Here is a 23,831-nt window from a genome sequence, read left to right on the forward strand (position 1 = left end):
TATGGACTTGTCTTTTAGGAAATTATCCAAACATTTTTTAAACCCCGCTAAGTTAACTGATTTCATCACATTCTCCGGCAATGAATTCCAGAGTTTAATTACACATTGTGTGAAGAAATACTTTCCACGGTTTGATTAACATTTATTATTTAGTAGCTTCATTGCATGCCCTCTAGTCCTAGTATTTTTGGAAAACAGTGAACAAGCATTTCACATCTACCCTTTCCACTCCACTCAGTATTTTATAGACATCTATCATATCCCCCCTGAGCCATCTCTTCTCCAAGCTGAAGAGCTCTAGCTGCTTTAGCCTTTCCACATAGGGAAGGGATCCCAAACCTTTTATTAATTTTGTTGCCCTTCTCTGTACCTTTTCTAATTCTACTATATTTTTTTTGTAGATAGGCGACCAGAACTGAACACAGTATTCAAGTTGTGACTGTACCATAGAGAAATACAAGGGCATTATAACATTTTCATCTTTGTTTTCCATTCCTTTCCTGATAATTCCTAACATTCTATTTGTTTTCTTAGCAGCTGTCACACATTGAGCTGAGGGTTTCAACATATCCTCAACAATGACATCTAGATCCTTTTCCTGGGCGGTGACTCCTAACACAGAACCCAGCATCATGTAACTAAAGTTCGGGTTCTTCTTTCCCACATGCATCATTTTGCACTTGCTCACATTAAATGCCATCTGCCAATTTCATGCTCAGTCTCCCAGTGTCACAAGGTCCTCTTGCAATTTTTCACAATCCTCTTGTGATTTAACGACTTTGAACAACTTTGTGTCATCAACAAATTTAATTATCTCACTAGTTATTCCTATCTCTAGTCTAGATCATTGATAAATATGTTAAAAAAACAGTGGTCCCAGCACAGACCCCCAGGGAACCCCACTATTTCCCCTTCTCCATTGAGAATATTGACCATTTAAATTCACTCTGTTTTCTGTCTTTCAACCAGTTCTTAATCCTTAAAAGGACATTACCTCCTATCCCATGACTTTCTAATTTCCTTAGAAGTCTTTCATGAGGTCTTTGTCAAATGCCTTTTGAAAATCCAAATACACAACTTAGGCGTCAGAACGGGGGTGGCCACAGGGTCTGTGGCCTACCCAAAAATTTAGCCCTGGTGGTCCAGAGGTACAGTGGGCAGGAGCAAGCTTTCCGCACTCCTGCCCACTGCTAACCCAGTGGGTGTTGGCAGCCGCGGGATGCGTTTTCTTCTGCTGCTCAGTGGCAATGAGCACGAACGTGTTTTGGCACTCCTGCTAGGTGCTGAGCAGCTTTTTGACTGGCTCTTGTGAATTCTCACGAATTGCAAGAATTCGCGGCAGCCAGTCAAAAAGCCGTTTAGCACCGAGTAGGAGCGCCAGAAGAAAATGCATCCTGCTACTGCTGACACACACTAGGTTAGCAGTGAAGTAGGAGGGCAGGGAGGGGAGCTGGGTGCAGAGTCTGACAGGGGGGGGAGGGAAGGGGGCTGGGTGCAGAGCCTGACAGAGGGGGTAGTGAGGGAAGGAGGCTGGGTGCAGAGACTGACAGAGGGGGAGGGAAGGGGGCTGGGTACAGAGTCTGACAGGGGGGAGGGAAGGCGGCTGGATGCAGTGCCTGACAGGGAGGAAGGGAGGGAAGAAGGGTGGGTGCACAGCCTGGTAGGGAGAGGCTGGGTGCAGGGAGTTGGGAAGACAGGGAGGACAGATGCTCAGGGGGTTAGGAAGACAGATACAACACATACTGGGAGAGGGTTGTGAAGGACAAATGTATGGACGGGAGGTTAGGAAAGGAGGAAAAGAGAGATGTTGCTCAGGTGGAGTAGTGGGAAGGGAGAGAAAGAAATCCTGTCTGTAGGGAAGGGAAAAAGAATGGAGAATTGTTGGACATAGGTGTGTGGCGTGAGAAGGAAAGAGAGATGATGTATATGGGGAAAGGAAGAAAGAGGAAGAATTGTTGGACATGATAGTGGTGGAGAGGAGGAAGGGAGAAATGTTACACTGGGAGGGAGGAAAGATGACCCAAAGAAGAGAGAGATGTTAGACCACTGGAATGGGAAGGCGAGAGAGAGATGCCAGCCCACGGAATGGAAGGGAAGGAGGGGATAGAGAGATGCCAGATAGCAGAAAGGAAAGGAGAGAAATGTTAGACTTTGGGAAGAGGAAGGGAAGGAGAGAGAGATGCCAGACTATGGGAGAGGAGAGAGATTCCAGGCTGTGGGAAGGAGAAGAGAAAGATGCCAGACCATATGAGGGAGGAAGGGGGAAGACAGAGATGTCTGACCATGGGAGAGGGATATGGTGCATAGGGATAGAGGGAAATGGGAGACAGAGGGATGAGATGGTACATAGGGATGGGTGCAGCAGGGAAGAGATAAGAAGAAATGCTTCTTATGAATAGATGGGAGTAGGGGAGCAGAAAGAGGGAGGAGATGGTACACATGGAAAAGTAGATTTTGAGAAGTAAGCAGAAAAATGGAAGAACGCTGAATGTTAAAAGTTAATGCTAAAGATGGATGTATGATCCAAACAGACTGGGGATTTTAAATTACAGTCCACTTGAGGGGGCAATACTTTCAAAATAGAACAAAACACCAAAAATCCCTCTCATCAATACTGGGCAAGTTTCTCAAATAATATCTTCATATAACATTTAAAGGCTTTTAAATATTTAAATGTGCTCATAAGCTCTTCAGCAAGGTGCCACAGCAGCGGTACAATATCGCTGGAAAGGTGCTTGAATTTTAATCATAACACAATATTCTGGTACTGCGGTATACAAAAATAAAGTTATTATTATTATTATTATTGCATGGAGCAAGGATTCTTGCTTCTACTGGAGTGGCAAATGTTATGGCTCTACAAAAGTTGTTTAACAGTAGCCCACTTATCTGAAAAGGTCAGTTCACGGCTCCAACACAGTTTGTGTTTCGCTACGCTACATCAGGAAGCCGGAAGGATAAGCTTTTTATATTCATTTTATTTGCAGTGTGCAGTTCCTGAGTCCTTTGGTCTATACACTTTTTTCAGCATCAAGTGTGTATACCAAAGGACTCAGGCACTGCAAATAAAATTAATATTAAAAACTTATCCTTCCGGCTTCCTGATGTAGCGTAGCGAAACACAGACTGTGTTGGAGCCGTGAACTGACCTTTTCAGATAAGTGGGCTACTGTTAAACAACTTTTGTAGAGCCATAACATTTGCCACTCCAGTAGAAGCAAGAATCCTTGCTCCATGCAATGTGTTATGATTAAAATTCAAGAACCTTTCCAGCGATATTGTACCGCTGCTGTGGCGCCTTGCTGAAGAGCTTATGAGCACATTTAAATATTTAAAAGCCTTTAAACGTTATATGAAGATATTATTTGAGAAACTTGCCCAGTATTGATGAGAGGGTTTTTTTTGTGTTTTGTTCTATTTTGAAAGATGGATGTATGGCAGAAAGTGAAGGAGAGAAAACCAGTAAATGGATAAAGTGGTCCTGGATACACAGTTAAGAGCACAGACAGAAGGAAGTGCAGCCAAAGATTGGGAAAGATGGTTTGAAAACCAAAATCACCAGACAACAATGGTAGGGGAAATGATTTTATTTTAAATTTAGTGATTGAATTGTGTCAGTTTTGAGAATTACACCTATTGTCTATATTTTGCACTCTTAAGGAAGAAATGCATTTGTTTCTATTTTTCTGGGGTTGTACTGCATGCAGAGTCTTGAATCTTAGGGTTTCATTTAGATATATTAGTACTTTTAGTTTGTGGTCCTGTATTTGCATAGAGGTTATCTTTTGTTGTGGTAGGAATAAATGTGCTTTGTGTGATTTAATTTTGTGGTTAACCATTATGTATTGTTAATAAGATTATATTGTGTGTGTATATATGAAAAATGAATGGAAAAAATGGTATTACAATTAATACTATTATAGCGTGAGGTCTGGGGTAGAGATTGGGTGGAGTCTGGGGCGGAGCTTGTGGGCCCCTCCAACAAAAAAGCATTTCGCTGCCTATGCACAATATCAACTGGTTTACCTTTATCCACATGTTCACCTATGCCAGTGGTCATGTTCCTAGATTTCTCTCTGCATCCGCATAAGCTGATGGCAATGGAGTTTTACAGAGGTGTAGCATGATTAGTCTTCAGATTATTAAATAAAATAATGAGTTTTTAAACATTTTATTTCTGCACACAGCATAGGAAACAGTCTTAATCACAATTAAACATCCACTAGAAATTTAAAGCAACACCATTTGTTTGACAGGTCACATAATTCTGGGCTTTTGGGCTAGTGTGGTATTCTCCCTTATTAAGTCCAGGCCACCTATTTTAGTCAACAGCAACCATTCGTAAGAGTCTTCTTTGGCTTTCTGGTTGAACTTGACACCATATTTAGTATGTCAGTGTGTGCGTTGCTTCAGGATTTCATATCCGGTATGTTGATGGGATTCCAGCAGGATCCTGCTTTCCTTTTTGGGATATCTAATAGACGGTTCGGATCAGGGGGCTCATCAGAAGTTTTTAGTGAAGGGCCTCGGGGAAGCTGCATGTTCAAGGCTTTCTCTAAATTCAGTAGGCTTTGATGCTAACCAGAGATCCTAAAGTCTGCAAGGCTGCTCCCAGAAACCTTTTCCCCCTCTCCTGCCTCCTTTTACAAGTTTTCTCTCTTTCTTTTCTCTCTCTTGCTTCCTCCCTCCCATATTACTTTTGTGACTGTGGCGCTGTTCTGGAGCTCTGGAATAAGCCTGGTGCCTCACATGTTTCATATAGCATGAAAAAGCACTCCTCTTCCATTTATGGAGAAAAGGACTTTCTAGCTACTATTTCTCAGGAACTTGTAGAAGCAAAAGAGCTTCAGGGCTGCAGTCTTGAAAATTGGAAAAACGCTGCTGCTTCCTCCTTTTCTCTCTCCCCTAAAGATAAGACTGGAAATAAATATATATATATATCCCATATTCTCTTGCAAAGACTGTGGAGCAGAAATAAAAGCGTGAGTCCTGCTACAATGGTTCCTTCCCTGTAAATAATCTTTAGCACATTCTGATGCTAATCTTTTCATTTGTCCTTTTCCTCTCAGATGTAACTTTAAACATGACACCAAAGAAAAACTGGCATGTATCAGACTAAATAAGCAAATGACTGAAGTTTTGGCTTGTTACTGTAAAATCAACTACCTCTACCTAAGGGCTAGATCATTGTGTGTTAAGAGTGATAAAGAGCATGGAAAGTGCAAAGCATTCCCCCCCTCCCCTGCAAAAAAACACCCCCAAAAAACCATAAACCTTCTCTCTCCAAACATGCTTTCTGTTCTTGGTCCAGTGTGCTCTAAGTATATATTTTGGGAAACTATTAAAAGTAATTTATATGTCTGCCTTTGTTTTCCAAAGGATACATCATCCTTTTACAACTCGGAATCATTTTTATTGAACTGGAATGGGTAACTGGTGCATAGTTTCCAGTGAAGGCTCAAAGCATGCATGTATGGACAGGAGCACAGGTGGTGGAAGTAAGGGGCTTGGGAGGAGGTGGCTTTACAAGGTTATCCCTCCTCCTCCTTCTATTCTCTCCAATTGAGGAATTCTCCTACTCTATATAGAGTGGCAGAAAACTCAAAGGAGATTTGGACTGTCCTAGCTGTGAGGTGTCCAGGTTCCGAACTCTCCAATTCACTCTCTGCTTTACTAAATTGGACATCTGTAAGTAGTCACTGCAGAAGAAGCAGTTTTTATCCAAGGGGTGTATGGAATGGGGAGGGGGGGGGCACAGGAGGAACAGATTCAAGAAGGCAATTTGCCCTATCTGGATTGCATAATTAACAGTAAATTCTGGTGGAACTTTATAGAAAAAGAAGCATTAAGCTTGGAAAAATAATTGCTCAAAAGTCCAGCCTCCTTCCAAATTGTATTACAGCTGTTTCAAATTGCTGTCCAAGTTTGAAAATGTGGCACATTTACTGGCCATCAAGACAAGTCAAAATATATTTGGTTTGAGATATAACCTTTGACAGAATATATGTATCTCTATATGTAGCATAGTAACCATATATGTAGAAAAATGCTATATATATATATATTATTGCTATAGATATACATGCAGTTGTATGTTTGCAGTTGTATCATAGTCACTAATTTCATACTGATAGTTTGAATTTCAAACTTTGTGTATATGGTGCTGTTTTCTGGGTTTGAATATATATACATCCATACACATGAGCTGTCTTATGGTAATGGCATTGATTTTGTTCATATGAGCAACTGTAGCTCACCTTCATCATATAATAGAATGGATTTTTATGGGAACGAATGTTAGAATATTTAAGTGCAATGTTCTTATGAGTACTTCATGTACATATTGCATTAATCATCATCATATAACTTTCAAGGTAGCTTGTGACGTTCTTTAAAAATATTCATTCACAGGTTCAGTCTTTTGGCTTTTTGCATGTAAAATGTGAACAGCTGGCCAATATTAAGGACTCATTGATTAACTCATTATTCCAGACAACTGGATTAAAAACATGCAGTGCTAAAAATGAGGACCTGAAGGCCTGGTATAATTTTTTAATCTCAAGGAAGTTTTCTTGTATTAGTAATGAGAGTGCAACATATCCAGGACCTGTACTAAAAATCCTCTGTAGAATAAGATACCGCTAGACCAAGGGTACGTATTTCCGGTCCTCGAGAGCCGGAGCCAGGTCAGGTTTTCAGGATACCCACATTGAATATGTATGAGATGGATTTGCATGCACTGCCTCCTTAAGATGCAAATCTATCTCATGCATATTTATTGTGGATATCCTGAAAACCTGACCTGGCTCCGGCTCTCGAGAACCGGAATTGCCCTACCCCTGTCTAGACACATACCTGCATAGATTGCTCACCGGTTTCCAAGGATGACAAAAAATGACTTACTTGACTTTGCAAATAAGTTGCCGTGGTCAGCCACTCAGGTCCTCCGGGGCTTCCAACCAGGAATGTCTTTTCTCAGGTCGAAAATGAATATGCATTAAATCATGCTTTGTGCATCAGATTTAATTTACATAGAGCTCCCCTTACCTACTACCGTCCTCTTCAGCGTCCAGTGGTGAGTTCAGCTTTATAACATCGATAGCCAGCAGATGGCAGTATGGAAGGCAGTATCCTACTGCATGCCACGGTCCTCTTGCCTTTCTACTTCTAATTTCAGTATTAAAATAAAATGCCCATTTCATGGGAAAAAAAAAGAATACTACCAATCTACAAACGTTACCTTAGTTTGAGCTCTTTATCCATAAAGTTTACCAGCGTGACATGATGATAAAGAGAGATTCTGAAGGAATTTAATGGGTCTATCATCTTACCAATACTTAAAACAATCTGGTGAAGTTGACTTTAGATCATGTTGTTATGGAGTTCCCCTTTTTTAAAGTTTGGAGGTATAGTAAAATTACTTTAGACTGCCTTGAAACTTAGCTTCAAATACAAAAAAACAAGCAAACCCACCAAAGTTATCTTTAATAGAAATTTTTACAGAAAAAGGACTGGTGCTTAACCAGTTCTACTGACCTGCTCAACATAAACACTTGAATTTTTATTATCACATTGGCTATGGACATGTTATTCCCTAAAAGGTATCTGCTTTGGGGTTTGTTATCATTACATTTTTCGTGGAACAGCTTGTGTTGGAGAAGAACATGACCATATATGGTAATACACTTATTGTAGATGCAAGGAGGGGGGGATCCCACGGTACTGTGCAAAATCTCTTTGAACTTGGGACTAATGTTTCAGATGCGTTACTTGCTCAAGTGCTGTCTGTTCAGCTGAAAAGGGGGAAGTTTTGGTTTCTGGTTTCCCTTTTCTCCTTGTCCATTACATATCCAGTTTTAACGTGACTCAGTTTACAATGTTATACAAGAATCTGGGTCTTTGTTTAATATAACCCACACAGGCTAAGCACTTAGGGGTCATTTTATTAAGGCGCACTAAATGCTAACATGCCCATGGAATATAATGGATGCCTTAGCATTTAGCGCGCGCTAATCTTTAGTGTGCGCTAAATCGGTTAGCGCGCCTTAATAAAAGGAATCCAAAGTTAGGCATGGTTTATAGAATAGCGCCTGTACCTGGGAACCACGCCTAACTTTAGGTGTGGCTTGTTGCACCAATGAAAATGTGGTGTAAATACATTGGTGCTCTTACTTTATACACACGTAATTTAAAGGAACCCTCATGGCCCGCCCACGACCTATCCATTTTCACACTCCCTTTTTCACTTGCGTGTAAAATTTATCTGTGGATCCTGTGTCTAAATTTATAGTACCAGTAATTACTTGTTGAAATACTAATTGTTAGCGCTAAATAGCTTGTTATTCAATTAAATTGTGCATACAAATTGAAGAGAAAACAAAAAAAAACCTCTGTGGAGTGACGATGTTCCTAAATGGACTTTATTTGAAAGTGTCAAAGTTCCAAAGGTACACTGAAATCATCCACATAAAATAATTCCATCCACATAAAAGTAAATCATCCACATAAGAGCCTTAAAGGACCTAGTCCGCTAGGGATACAGGACCCAACACAGTGTCTTACTTCCGGCTCACCACACAATTGTTTCCCACGTATTCACCTTTATAGGGACCCCTGAAGAAGACTTTTTGTCGAAACGCAGACCGTGTTGGGTCCTGTATCCCTAGCGGACTAGGTCCTTTAAGGCTCTTATGTGGATGATTTATTTTTATGTGGATGGAATTATTTTATGTGGATGATTTCAGTGTACCTTTGGAACTTTGACACTTTCAAATAAAATCCATTTAGGAACATCGTCACTCCACAGAGTTTTTTTTTTTTGTTTTCTCTGGATTTTCTTCTTTGTGGATATTTTGGGGTCAATTCCTTTTGTTTTTTCCATACAAATTGAATACATGCTCAAATCGTCACAAGCAATTTTTAGCACTTTTTATAGAATATGGGGATTATAGTCCCGCTACCTCACGGTTTTTTTCCTAATTCTTATCCTTTCAGTGTTTGTGCAGTAAAAATTTGCAACCTCATGCACATATTGGTAGAATGTTCAGATGCACAATAAACTGGTCCTTCTAGAGCAGTGTGTTCTATTTTTAATTTCATGCTCAATATTACCTTTCAAGAATAATGAATTATATATTATTAGTTAGGCCCCCTTTTTTTGAAGCCGCGTTAGGGTTTTTTTTTAAATCACCAGCCGCAGTGGTATTAGCTCCGACGCTCAGAGGAAGTCTATGAGCATCGGAGCTTTTACCACCGCGGCCATAGTCTGTTGTTAAGACATGGGGGAAGCCTCTCCATGCCCTGGATCAGTAGCATGGAATGTTGCTACTCTTTGGGTTTTGACCAGGTACTAGTGACCTGGAATGGCCACTCTGAGAACAGGCCACGGTACTACAGAAAAGAGCGACTAAGATGGTTAAGGGGCTGGAGGAGATTGAGAGGGGACATGATCGAAACATTCAAGGTACTGAAGGGAATAGACTTAGTAGATAAGGACAGGTTGTTCACTCTCTCCAAGGTAGGGAGAATGAGAGGGCACTCTCTAAAATTGAAAGGGGATAGATTCCGTACTAACGTAAGGAAGTTCTTTTTCACCCAGAGAGTGGTAGAAAACTGGAAGGCTCTTCAGGAGTCTATCATAGGGGAAAACACCCTCCAAGGATTCAAGACAAAGTTAGACAAGTTCCTGATGAACAAGAGCGTACGCAGGTAGGGCTAGTTTCAGTTAGGGTGCTAGTCTTTGACCAGAGGGCTGCCGCGTGAGCGGACTGCTGGGCTTAATGGACCACTGGTCTGATCCAGCCGTGGCAATTCTTATGTTCTTATGTAGGCTACTGGGCTTGATGGACCATAGGTCTGACCCAGTAAGGCTATTCTTATGTTCTTACTACCAATCTTATTTTTTCCAGCTTTAAAGAACCTCAGTGACACTACTCAAAGCTCAAGTACTTCATTGATTTAAGATTCACACGTCCACTCTTCATTGGTTCTTTCCTAAATGGCAAATTTACTGTTCTTACTACTTATTTCAAATACTTTATACATATCAATTTATTTTATTTTCTATTTAATACTTAGCTTTGTGGTTTCATACACAGAGGGTATATGTAGCCAACATGTTTCGCCTGGTGCATTATCAAGGCTTCCCCTATTTTCCGTTAACCACCATCCCATATGCCTTCCTTTGGGTCTCAAGAGGCGAAACATATTGGCTACATATACCCTCTGTGTATGAAGCCACAGCGACCGAGAATTTTTGGGGAGGCCTTGGCCCCTCTGGCCTCCCCCATTCTGACGCCTATGGAATGGGCTGTGTTGCATTTTCCACGCAGGAATCGCTGCTGTGGTTTTGCAACAGGGGCTCTATGTGCATAGAGGATTAGATTCAATTCAGTACAATACAGTGTCTTGTATACCGCAATTTTCTGCAAGGAATCTATGTGGTCTACAGTAAGATGTAGAACACGTTCACCTGTTACATTGTAGCAGCACTGGTTTAGGTAGAGGAGTGTGTGGCGCAGTGGTTGGATCTACAGCCTCAGCACCCTGGGTTCAAACCCCGTGCTGCTCCTTGTGACTCTGGGCAAGTCACTCAGTCCTCTATAGCCCCAGGTACGTTAGATAGATTGTGAGCCCACCGGGACAGATAGGGAAAATGCTTGAGTACCTGATTGTAAAAACCGCTTAGATAACCTTGATAAGCGGTATATCAAATCCTAATAAACTTGAAACTTGAAACTTTAGGAAAAGGAAGGGGTAAGGATAAGAACGTGACTACAGTGAAAACAGGTTTGTCTTTATTTTTTTCCGGAATGCAAGGTAGTTGTTGGGTTGTCTTAGGCTTATTGGCGGTTTGTTCCAAACGAGAGGTCCTTGGTAGTCAAAGATAACTTCAAATGTCTTTCGACGTACTTGTTTGAGGAGATGGGGAGGATAGTTTGTAGCGTTGCATAGGACGTGCGTTGAAGAAGGAATGTGGAACTTTAATGCCAGCAGCTAGTCCTTCCCGTAGATCGCTTTGTGGACCACGCCGGCTATCTTCGGCAGGATTCTTTTTTTTTTTCAACGGCAGTCAATGTAGTCTTATGCTTTTATTTATTTATCACCCGCTTTTCACAGAGTGGTTCACAATTTAACATGCACAATACAAATAATACACATTTAAAACACTAACAAAGAAGCGACCAGCGCTTATACCTGTACAGAACCTCAATTCCCATATTTCATATTACAAAACAGGTGTCTCTTCAATAACTTCTTTAAAACACCAAGGTTACTCTGCTGCCGTATAGACAGAGGTACGCGATTGCATTCCTGTGGGCCGATGCATGAAAACTTGCTTGTTTTGTGTGATATTCAGTCTTAGGCATTTAACTGGGGGAGCAAAGAAGTCTGTTGCTCTAATAATGGATTTGCCCAATCATATCGGCTCCTTTTTAGGCTTAGTCTTGCAGCTGTGTTTTATTTTTATTTATTTAACAATTTATATACCGCATAGAACTATGCGGTTTACACATTACTTACATACGTATTATCCTGGTCGCCCTTTAGTCGCTGAACATGTGACATAAGCAATGGACAACATGAATTTCCCATCCCCCCCCCCTTAGGGAAAAATAATACAATACCAAAGCAAGCATTATTTATTTAAAAAATTATATACCACATAAAACTATGCGGTTTCCATATCACATACATAAAATCTTGCTTCCCTGCAATTATCACATATAACATAGACATGTCTAAACAACATCATTAATCGTCCCTGTTATAAACAGGGATAGAGCGCAAATTCAATCAATTCAGAAATGCAAGCAAGCTTTAAATCATACACTGCTGTCAAAAAAATTCTAAAAGGCGATTATCAACTGAAATATACCTTAGCTTAAGAAGGCATTGACAAATAATTGAGTTTTCAGCATTTTCTTAAAATTCATCCTCCCCATACAAAACCGCAGGTTACCAGGCAAGGCGTTCCATAGTTCTACGCCAGCCACAGATATCATTGATGCTCCGATCTTAGCATGCATAGTCAACGTTCTACCCTCCAAACTGGGAAGGGGTAAAACGCGGACCTCACGGACCTTACGGACCTCGCGGATCTAAAACCGCACGTCCTTAAAAATCCGAGGTCCGTGCATTGACAAGTCCGTCTTCGCTTTCCCTGCAGCTCAGCTCAGGCCACCGGCTCCCTCGCGGACCTCACGGATCTGAACTGCACGTCAGAGGAGGAGGAGGAGGAGTGTGTGGTGCAGTGGTTGAAGCTACAGCCTCAGCTCCCTAGGGTTGTGGGTTCAAACCCTGCGCTTGCTTTGTGATCCTGGGCAAGTCACTTAATTTTTCATAGCTCCAGGTACGTTAGATAGATTGTGAGCCCACCGGGATAGATAGGGAAAATGCTTGAGTACCTGATTGTAAAACCACTTAGATAATCTTGATAGGTGGTTTATAAAATCCTAATATACTTGATACTTGTCACATCCTTAAAAATCGGAGGTCCGCGTCACTTTTGAGGTCCCTGCCACTTTTAGTCTCTGGCTCTGACAGAGCTCTATGACAATTTAACTCTGACGGATCCTAATGCTTTTCCCTCCCTATGCTAGGACCCGTCAGAGTTAAATTGTCATAGAGCTCTGTCAGAGCCAGAGACTAAAAGTGGCACGGACCTCAAAAGTGGCGCGGACCTCCGATTTTTAAGGATGTGAAGTGCAGTTCAGATCCGTAAGGTCCGCGAGGGAGCCGGGGGCCTGAGCTGAGCTGCAGGGAAAGCGAAGGCGGACTTGTCAATGCACGGACCTCGGATTTTTAAGGATGTGCGGTTTTAGATCCGCAAGGTCCGTAAGGTCCGTGTTTTACCCCTTCCCCTCCAAACTTAATTTTACCCCATTTACGTCTCTAAGCTCTCTTCTTGGTTTATAGATCTCAAAGAATTCTTGTAAGATCTTTGGGGAAGCAGGATACAATGTCTGATGTATGAGCGCAACAATCTCTTTGCTGCATAGGTAACCAGTGTAGTTTCTTCAACACAGGAGTTATATGGGTACTTCTTGGAACCCCTGTGATTAATCTTGCAACTGAGTTGATAAACATTTGCAAAGCCCTCATAATATCGACAAATTCAAAGCGGAAAAGCATCGAGATTAAATTCAAGGCAAAAATATTCTCTAACACTAACCCCCTCTTTTACAATGGTGCGCTAACCGATTAGCGCATACTAAACGCGAACGTGTCCATAGACTAACATGCTTGGGTTAGCATTTAGCGCACCTTAGCAAAAGAGGGCCTAAATCTTAACACTGAAGAAACTGCTGAAACTTTGGCATAGGAAGGCACTGGCAAAAAGCTGCGTTTTTAACATTTTCTGTAAAATCGATCGCAGAATGCCAGGCAGGGCATTCCAAAGTTTCACACCCTTGCATTCCTTTTCCATAATGCCACAATATAGTGAGTTGCAATAGTCCAGGTATGGGATTAGGATAGATTGAAGCTGGTTTCAGAACATGACACCCAAATTTGGGCACAAAATAAAAAAAATCCGCTATTCTATCAACCTGCATTCATCGGGGTCTCTGTTTCTAGACATGAATCTACAATACCGTTGATTCATCCCTCTTAACGCCCAGATCCTCAAAGCCCCAGATGAATGCATGATTTGAGCAAGCGTAGTAGAATATTAAGGGCTTGATTTAAGGCTATTCTATAAACAGCATGTCAGTTTGCAATCTGCTTATAGAATAGCGCTTAGAAATGATTCTGTGCCGAAGTGAAAGCTGGTGTAAATCCTGGTGGATATGTTAGGTGCGGATCCATGGTATTCAGTAATTCTCCTGATCCACCCATGCCCCTCTCATGGCCATGCTTCCTTTTGAGTTGCATAAATTTTGGATACGGATCTCTATAGACTGGTACTTGATGACAATTTCGATTTGTGCATATAATTTGCTAATGAATACTAATAATTAATGGCACCCAATTAATGGCACTAGTTCGCTCATTAGACAATTTAGTTGCACATGCATCTCAGAATAGTGCGTAATTTTGCACGGATGAATTTGCATGCCTTTATAGCATCTGAGGGATAGTTCAAGTTCAATATCAATTTATTGGATATACCGCCAATATATTTGTATTTATTATTTATTGTAAAAATTTCTATACCGTTTACAACTAAACATACATACATAATTTTAAGAACTTAGTAAAAAAGACATGCAAGCAAACCTTAAAAATTCATGGCTAAAAAATGATAACATAACTTTACATTAAAAAAAAATTAGATTAAAATCTAAGCGGTTTACAATAAAAAGATTTATAAAAAAAGAGGAGGGTCATTAAAACAAACCAACATAACAAATACAACTGGAAACAAGAGGAATGAACATTAGGGCTAAAATTACAATAAAATCGTAGGTAAAAAGGATGTGAAGGAAAGGGGGGAAAAATAAAATGCAATATAAGATGACCCCCTCCCCCCCAAAAAAAACAACCAACTAAACATTATAAGGAAAATGCTGGAAAGAAGTTGTGAGCTTTTAATAGTTATTTGTTGGATTTTGACATTATTCCTCACCCCTCACCCCTTTTACAAAACTGCGATAGCAGTTTTTAGCACGGGCCGGTGCCCTGAATGCTTTGTGCTGCTCTGGACGCTCATAGGAGCTCTGAATGTCTGAATGCTCTGCTCCGGATGCTCATAGGAGCTCTGAGTGTCTGAATGCTCTGCTCCGGACGCTCATTGGAGCTCTGAGTGTCTGAATGCTCTGCTCCGGACGCTCATAGGAACTCTGAGTGTCTGAATGCTCTGCTCCGGATGCTCATAGGAGCTCTGAGTGTCTGAATGCTCTTCTCCGGACACTCATAGGAGCTCTGAGTGTCTGAATGCTCTGTTCTGGACGCTCATAGGAACTCTGAGTGTCTGAATGCTCTGCTCCGGACGCTCATAGGAGCTCTGAGTGTCTGAATGCTCTGCTCCGGACGTTCATAGGAGCTCTGAGTGTCTGAATGCTCTGCTCTGGACGTTCATAGGAGCTCTGAGTGTCTGAATGCTCTGCTCCGGACGCTCATTGGAGCTCTGAGTGTCTGAATGCTCTGCTCCGGACGCTCATAGGAACTCTGAGTGTCTGAATGCTCTGCTCCGGATGCTCATAGGAGCTCTGAGTGTCTGAATGCTCTTCTCCGGACGCTCATAGGAGCTCTGAGTGTCTGAATGCTCTGTTCTGGACGCTCATAGGAACTCTGAGTGTCTGAATGCTCTGCTCCGGACACTCATAGGAGCTCTGAGTGTCTGAATGCTCTGCTCTGGACGTTCATAGGAGCTCTGAGTGTCTGAATGCTCTGCTCTGGACGTTCATAGGAGCTCTGAGTGTCTGAATGCTCTGCTCCGGACGCTCATAGGAGCTCTGAGTGTCTGAATGCTCTGCTCTGGATGCTCATAGGAACTCTGTTGGGAGCAGCGCAGAGTATTCAGCATGCTGGCCTGCGCTAAAAACCGCTATCGCAGTTAGCTAAAAGGGAGGGATATATTACTTATCTTTCAGTATATTTTAAATAGTGAGCAGTATTTTTCATATTGGAGAGTAATGTTGTAAGTTCAGCATGTTGCATCCAGAGAATAAGATATGTTGCTGTCCAATTATGAGGGGTCTGAATTTACTTCTCTTTGAATTGCAGACCTTGAATTTGAGAAAAATAGTTAACCTTTTTCAATGAAAAGTTAATATCGAGAGCTTGTGAGGAAGTTATTAACGTGGTCTGCTATTAAGACGGGTTATTTTACCCAAGTCATACGAACATAAGAATAGCCAGACTGGGTCAGAACAATGGTACGCCTAACCCATTAGCCTGCTTCCACCAGTGGCCAATCCAGGTCACAAGTATTTCGCAGAAACTCAAATAATATTTCCAACATTTGATACTACTTTAGCACAGGGTTGCATAAAATGGAACGTGTGCTAAAATGACCCAACTTGTGGTAAAGAAATCCATCTTAACAGTGGTCCGAGTTGATATCTTCTCTCCCTTAGTAATCAAAGGGAAATATCCAGATAATGACATCACTTAGGAAGATATTTCCCTTTGTGTCGGCTTTCTGTGCTGATATGTTCAGCAGCACTCTCCACTAGTGACATAGCAAATGAAGTTTGTGCTCAAGTGGAGGTGCCCACATTGCGGTGCCTCACAGATGCACTCTTCCCCACCCCTCGCCTATACCTCTTCAAATCTTTGCCGGCAGTGACCAGGATGTACCTGCTGCTCACACCAGCTGAGCCTAACCTCTCTGGGGTTACTTCCTGGTCCCATGAACAGTAAGTGATGTCAGAGACAGGGATGAGGCTGGTATGAGCAGCAGCTAGGAGATCCTGCTCGCTGCCAGCAAAAATTTTAAGAGGTTCTGAGGGGGGTCTATTACAGAGACCCCTCTCTTCACTGGGAGGAGCAGAAGAGAGGTGCTGGAGTCCCCCCCCCCAAGATGGCACCTGGACCCCCTAGACCCGCCCACTTCCACCCATATAGTGCAAAATATAGACAGCAGATAAAAATTCCCAAAACTGACAGATTTCAGTCACTTAATTGAAAATAAAATTGTTTTTCCTACCTTTGTTGTCTGGTGATTTCATGAGTTTTGGTTGCACTTCATTCTGACTGTGCATCCAATATTTCTTCCCTTCTTTCTGCCTCCTGCATGCTTCCTCTCCTCCAGACCTCATTCCATTCCCCAACCAACATTTTTCTCTGTCCCTCCATGAGTCCAACTTTTCTTCCTCTCTCATCCCCCAGATCATTTTTCACCACTGCCCACCAGCCCCATGCCCATTTCTCTTTCTATCACCCCTCTCCTACACCATGCCACATCTCTCCTTCCATCACTATGTCCAACATTCCTCCCCCTTGTATCCCCTTCAGTCTATCCCTCTGTTCCCTCTCTACCACCATATCCAACATTTCTCCCTCTCATCCTTCTATTCCCCACGCATCTCTACCTCACTCCTCTCTCTCTCTGCCCAATTTTCATCTTCCTTTCCCCATGTGCAACATCTCTTTCCCTCTCACACACACACTCAGGCCCAACAATTGTCCCTTTATATCCTCTTCCTCCCTCCTATGTCCCAAGCTAGTGCTCCTTTCCTTCCTACCTTGTGCCCCACGTTCATGCACCTCCCTTCCTTCTGTGTCCCGAGTTCATGCCCCCTCCCCCTCACTGCCTTACAGCCTTTGTCCCACCTCCTTCCTCACTTCCCTGAAGCTGACCCCCGCCAAAACCTGCCTGCCTCCTCTTGCTGAAGCCGCTGTCATTCAGGATGCCTCCCTGCCTCCGTCTGCATACCCACCCATCCACAGAAGTCTCTCACCAGAAATCCTGCCTCTGTCTGCATACTCACTGCACCCCCACCCCCGCCCGAAGCCGACCCATCCACAGAAGTCTTTCACCGGAAATCCCTGCCTGCCCCCACCCCCCCCTCGCTGAAGCCGCCACCATCGGGATGTCTCCCTGTCGCCACTGGCACGTCCACTGCACAACCCTCCACCCCCGGAGATGACATGCTCTATCCCTCCCCAACAGAAACTCTGTAGCAGGGACTGGCCATGGCCGCATGCAGAGGACATATCTGGGTAAATCCGGACGTCTGATAACCCTACCTAACCCTCCATTGTCCCAGGCAGCATAGTTAGATTGTGAGCCCATGGGGAGAGGTAGGGAAAATGCCCAGAGTATCTAATTAATATTCAATGCATTGTAAACCACTTTATATCCATGGAGGAAAGGCAATATATCAAATAAAAATACCACTAACCATCTGGTATTACATTTCTGGGCCTAAATCAGTCCATGGTGCCCAGTCTTTAAAAACAAAAACCCACTGACTGCCACAGTCTGAATATTGGCTAGTATGTTTTCTGAGAACTATTTATAATGTTTGATTTAGCAACCAGAATAACTTCTTGTCTTACTTTTACAGGTGACTATTAAGTCAAAATGTCACAAAAACCACTAAGCGACGATGAAAAATTTCTCTATGTGGACAAAAATGTCATGAACAACCCACTTGCGCAGGCGGACTGGTCGGCCAAAAAATTGGTATGGGTCCCTTCGGAGAAGCAGGGATTTGAAGCCGCAAGCATCAAGGAAGAAAAAGGGGACGAGGTTTTGGTGGAACTGGCAGAAAATGGAAAGAAAGCTACTTTCAGCAAGGATGACATCCAGAAGATGAACCCACCGAAATTCTCCAAAGTGGAGGATATGGCGGAATTAACGTGCCTGAATGAGGCTTCCGTGTTGCATAATCTAAGGGAGAGATACTTTTCCGGATTAATTTATGTAAGTAGCTGCAGAATTTCATAGGTGATGATGCAGATTTCCTAACATGTTAGTACAGGACTTCTGGCTCCTCCTCCTCAGTTGAAGGGCGATGTCCTCGGTTTAAATGAGTCGCTCACTTATCCATTTTATTTATGTCTCTAAATTTAAATTATATTAACTCTAATACAAAATGAAGATAGTTCCTTAAACCTATGAAGTTTCGTTTTGTGTGTGTGTGTGTGTGTGTGTTTAAAAACAGAGCCAAAAAATCCTCAAACAGTTCACTTTGTTAAGGGCTTGTTTTACAAAGCTGCGGTAGCGAATCCCGGTGCGGCAAATGTGACTCTACAATTTGAACGGGCATCGTTGCATTTGCCGCCCCAGGACTCACTACCACGGCTTTGTAAAAGGGGCCCTAAATTTGGAAGGTTTGGCAATTTGTGTTGGTTCACAGAGAGAAATATAGAACGGCAGCAAACGATGACCACCTAAGCCCATCTAGGCCGCTTCATTTTCTGCTGCAATATTTGCATCCATTTTGGTTCTATCTTGTCTGTAGTCTGATTTTTGATTTATTGTACTACCTGTCAATGTTTGTAATCTATTGAGGACATGGTTTGTTGGGTCAGCACATGTTAAATATTAAAATATTGAATATCCTACAATAGAGGTGTATAAGGAAGGTTGTCACTTCTATATATAAGTTCATGTAAACCTTTTTTTTTCCTTCTCTTCCTATATTTTAAGTTCTTGTAAACTGTGCCGAGCTCCACAACATCCGTGGAGATGATGCGGTATATAAACTTAAGGTTTAGTTTAGTTTAGGGTGGTGGCGCCTGGCATGGCCACACCATGTGCTCCCACTCTCCCCCCCCCCCCCCCGATATACTTTCCCGCTCCCTCCCCTCCCTCCATAAACTTCTTGAAATGTTTGCCAGTGTGAGCAGCATCTTCTACCTGCTGCCTCACTCTGGCCTTGGCTCTCTTCTGACATGTCCTGGTCATGTGACCAGGACATGATGTCAGAAGGGAGCCGAGGTCGGTGCGAGCAGCAAGTGGAAGATGCTGCTTGCACTGCCCAAAATTTAAAGAGGTATGCGGGGGTGTGGAGAGGCACCGGCGTGGTACATAGTTAAAACCGTGCGAGACAATTGTGTGCAGACAAAGCCAGGCCGACAATTGCACGCAAAGCCAGGCCGACAATCACGTGCAGACAAAGCCAGGCCGACAATCGCACACAGGACATCAGTGCGCTGGATTTAAACTGAATTTGAAAGTGCTCCAAGGGGGCTTTTGGGGGAAAACCACCGCACTTAACTTAGTAGTGCTGGCGCTGCCATGGGGGTTGTGGGGGGAGAGGAAACAGGCTTTTTCCCTATTTTTTAGGGAAAAAGTTCAGTTTCTTCTATAATGGAGGGGGGGTCCCCCACACCCCCAACGGCAGCGCCAACACTACTAAGTTAAGTGCGGTGGTTCCCCCCCCCAAAAGCTCCCTTGGAGCGCTTTCAAACTCAGTTTAAATCCAGCGCGCCGATGTCCTGTGTGTGATTGTCAGCCCGGCTTTGTCTGCGTGAGATTGTCTCGTGCGGTTTTGACATGTCACCTATCGGCCCCTCGCAAAGATGGCGCCCAGGGACGTCTACCTCACCCCCACCACCCAACTTACTATGCCACTGCCCTACAAGATCTCACATTTCCAAAACATTTTTCTACAACTAAGGATCTTCAGTGCTTATCCCACGCTTTCTTGAACTCTGTTACTATTTTTCCCCTGCTCACCTCCAATGAGATTCTATTCTGTGTATTTGCCATTCACAGAAGGGTATTTTTGATAGAACGTCTAAGTCCAACTTTGGTCATTTCCATAAGGACGTCCAAAAATCAGGTCAGGAAAATGACCATTTTTGAAACTGCAAGACATCTTATCTTTTTTTTTTCTTTTTCCTAAAATGGCTTGTTGTGGCCCTTAGGACATCTATCTTTTTTGGCCATTTTTGAACATCAAAGTGTCCAAATGCAAAACATCCAAAAGAAACCCATTTGGACATGGGAGCACCAGCATTTTAATGGAGTGCCCACACAGACATGCCAACAGAGCAGTGGGGCCCTTATAATGAATGGGGAGTCTTCCAAAACTCCCCTAAAACCTACTATACCAGTGTTCTTCAACCGCTGGTCTGTGGACTGGTGCCGGTCCGCAGAAATTTTCTGACGGTCTGCAGGGTCAGCACATCCATCGGGCAGAAGACAATGTTCTTGCCGCTGGTCCACAGTGCGATCAACGCGGCATCTTTGGGCTGGTTCCCTGAGTACTGCAGTGCATAAAGCCGGGGGAAAAGGTTCATATACATGGCCTGTGCCTGAACCGGAAGTCTTCTCTCTGACGTCGCAATGTCAGAGGGAAGGCTTCTAAATGAGGCGCGGGATGCAGCACTCGGGTAGCCGGCCCGAAGACGCCGCGTTAATTGCACCGTGGACCGGCCCGAAAATAACACCGGGGGGCAGGCCAGAAGGCAAGGCATAGCATGGAGGGAGAGAGACAACAACGGTAGGGGGAATGCTTTTATTTTTTTTAGTGATTGATTTGTATCTGCTGTCTGTTCAGGGAGAAATGCATTTGTTTCTTTTCTTCTGGGGCTGTATTGATTGCAGTCTTGCATCTTAGGGTTTGGTTGTAAATATTAGTACTTTTAATTTTTGGTCTTGCATTTGCATGAGGTTATATGTTTTCTGGTAGGAATGAATGTTGAAAAGCATACAGTGTTATTTGTGTATTTGAAATTTTGTGGTTAACTATTATGTGTTGTTAATACAATTATATTGTGTGTGTGTATATATGAAAAATGAATGGAAAAAATGGCGTTATAATTAGTACTGTTATGGGGGCGGTGTCTGGGGCGGAGATTGGGTGGAGATGAGCATGATTTAGCCCAGTGTTCTTCAACTGCCAATCCGCAGACTGGTGCCGGTCCACAAAAAAATTATTTTATTTCTGCTGGTCCATAGGTGTCAAAAGGTTGAAGAACACTGTACTATATCCACCTGCTACTATTTGGGTTTTTGCCAAGTACTTGTGACTTGGATTGGCCTCCGTGAATATGGGATACTGGGCTAGATGGACCATTAGTCTGACCCAATAAGGCATGTTCTTATGTCTACCACCCCAATAGCCTTTATGGCTGCAGGTGTTATTATATGGCGGTACAGTAGGTTTTGGGTGAGTTTTGGTGGGCTCACACTTTCCACCATAAATGTAGTGGGAAGGGTGGGATATGGGCCTGGATCCCCCTCTCTATGGTTGACTACACTGCCCACCAGGCTACTCTAGACATCTGCTTGCTATTTTATCTGCAGCTGTCAGAGAGGCTGATATGCAATACTCCCCCAAAATTCACGGGGGCTCTGTTCCAGGAACCCCCCACAAATTTTGAAAAACCACAAATGCGGTTTTTCACCTTTCAAGAGACAGGAAAGGGCAGCTGGAGAGAAAGGAGAGGGCAGCTGGAGCGCCAACGGGTGACAAAAAAAAAAATGACTTGCTATCTGCTCCAATCGCCTCTTCCTGTAGTAAAGTCGGGCTACACCAATCAGGAGTTGCTTTGACACGCAGCTCCTGATTGGTGTAGCCCGACTTTACTACAGGAAGAGGCGGTCGGAGAAAATAATGAGTGAGTGAGTCCATGAACCGCAAATTTGTGGGGGAACACTGTATACTGTTTCTTTCAAATATTTGGGTGTGAGAAGGGGGTCAGTGACCTCTGGGCGTGTGGGTGAGGGGTGGGGGTCATGCCTTTATGCATCCAATGATCATCTAGTCAGTTTGGGTACCACTGTGGCCCTTATTCGCTTTTAAAACAGGTCTAACTCCGAGCGTCTAAATGACCCCCTGGACATTTTCAAAAAGGTTTAATTATTCATAAGAACATAAGAATAGCCTTACTGGGTCAGACCAATGGTCCATCAAGCCCAGTAGCCCATTCTCACAGTACCTGACAAAAACCCAAAGAGTAGCAACATTCCATGCTACCGATCCAGGGCAAGTAGTGGCTTCCCCCATGTCTTTCTCAATAACAGACTATAGATTTTTTCTACAGGTAATTGTCCAAACCTTTCTTAAAACCAGCTACACTATCCGCTCTTACCACAACCTCTGGCACGATGTCTGAGTCTTAAGGCCACTTTACCATTTTTAAAAAATCTTTTTGTTTTGAAAATGAGCCCCAGAGTATATAGACCTTGCAGTTTCCTCCTGCTCCTTTTGGCTTCCAGCTCATCTGGAACTAGATTCAGAAACCATTTCATGCAATTACTGTACTCAGGAATGTTATTTTGTAATCCCCCCACTGGTCACTGCAGCATGAGTTCTCAGCTGGGAACTATAAACCAGAGCTCTGCCCTGAACTCTGCAATCATGAGCCCTATATCTCGCCTTTGTCACTTTGAGCAGTTGTCAGAGTCACTAAAATTGACCCCCCAATCCCTTTTTGTAAGGGAATAACTTTCTCTTATCTCCCTTAGAGGGTTTATAAGATGTTATTTGGATTGGCTCTGTTATATCTCTTCTCTCATGTTGAATTGTACTGTTCGACTAGGTCTACCCGGCGTACTGGTTTATTCACTTTTCTTAATCCCAAAAATTGCCGTTATAAAAAGTATTTTGATCAATCTTTGGCTTATCAAGCAGGTAAAGTTCAAATATGGTTAGGCAATATGATTCAACAATCTGCATCTTATTGCACCTTTAGAAAACTGGTTAAGACCTATTTGTTCAAAAAATTGTTACTTGATTGATGACTATGTCATAGTCTCATACAATATTTTCCATTATTGAAATAATGTACTGCCTTTCTGTGTGCTTTGTATCATCACTGGAATGTCCAGTCCTCTTTATTCTGTGAACCACCTAGAACTTTTTGGGTGTTGGCGGTAAAGAAAAATAAAGTTAATATTATTATTATATTATTTTACAAAGCTGCGGTAGTGATGCTGCTGTGTTAAATGCACCGAAGCCTAGGGTTATCATATGACTCCATTGCTTTCAATGGAAGTAAAATCTGGATGTCCCAATCTGTCCTCCTGTTTCTGGAGCGATAAGGTAACCCTACCGAAGCCCATTCAGTTCCAATGGACTTTGGTGCATTTACCGCAGCAGTATCGCTACCGCAGCTTTGTAACTGGGACCCCAAGTCTCTAGCTTCAAGACATACACTTCTCCCTCTGAATCGGTTATTCCCAATTTTTGCCTGGACCTCCCCCTTGTTTTTTTTTTTTTTAACAGAAACGCTGCGTCCTGAACCTTCCCCAGACCTTACCTGGTGGTCTAGCAGTGACACGGGGCAGGATCGATCTTCCTACGCTCCTGCCCCGTGCAAAGCTGTCATCAAAATGGCTGCCATGAGTTTCCATTGTAGCCGAGACTAGGAACTCATGGCACCCATTTTGATGACGGCTCTGCACGGGGCAGGAGCATAGGAAGATCGATCCTGCCCCGCGTCACCACCAGGTAAGGTCTGGGGAAGGTCCAGGACGCAGG

The 23,831-nt window shown here is 43.0% G+C and overlaps 1 protein-coding gene across 2 annotated transcripts in view; it reads left to right on the top strand.

Moving 5' to 3' along the window:
- The first annotated feature begins 5,550 nt into the window (after positions 1-5,550).
- Positions 5,551-23,831, top strand: part of MYH11 (myosin heavy chain 11) — a 211,926-nt gene continuing 193,645 nt past the window's right edge. For both annotated transcript variants that reach the window (XM_033915087.1, XM_033915089.1), the window contains exons 1-2: positions 5,551-5,688; positions 17,958-18,316. In XM_033915087.1, the coding sequence (XP_033770978.1) occupies positions 17,975-18,316 (342 nt within the window). In that variant the 5' untranslated portion in view covers positions 5,551-5,688; positions 17,958-17,974. The remainder of the gene's footprint in view (positions 5,689-17,957; positions 18,317-23,831) is intronic.

Source organism: Geotrypetes seraphini, chromosome 11, assembly GCF_902459505.1.
Source record: "Geotrypetes seraphini chromosome 11, aGeoSer1.1, whole genome shotgun sequence".
NCBI lineage: Eukaryota > Metazoa > Chordata > Amphibia > Gymnophiona > Dermophiidae > Geotrypetes > Geotrypetes seraphini.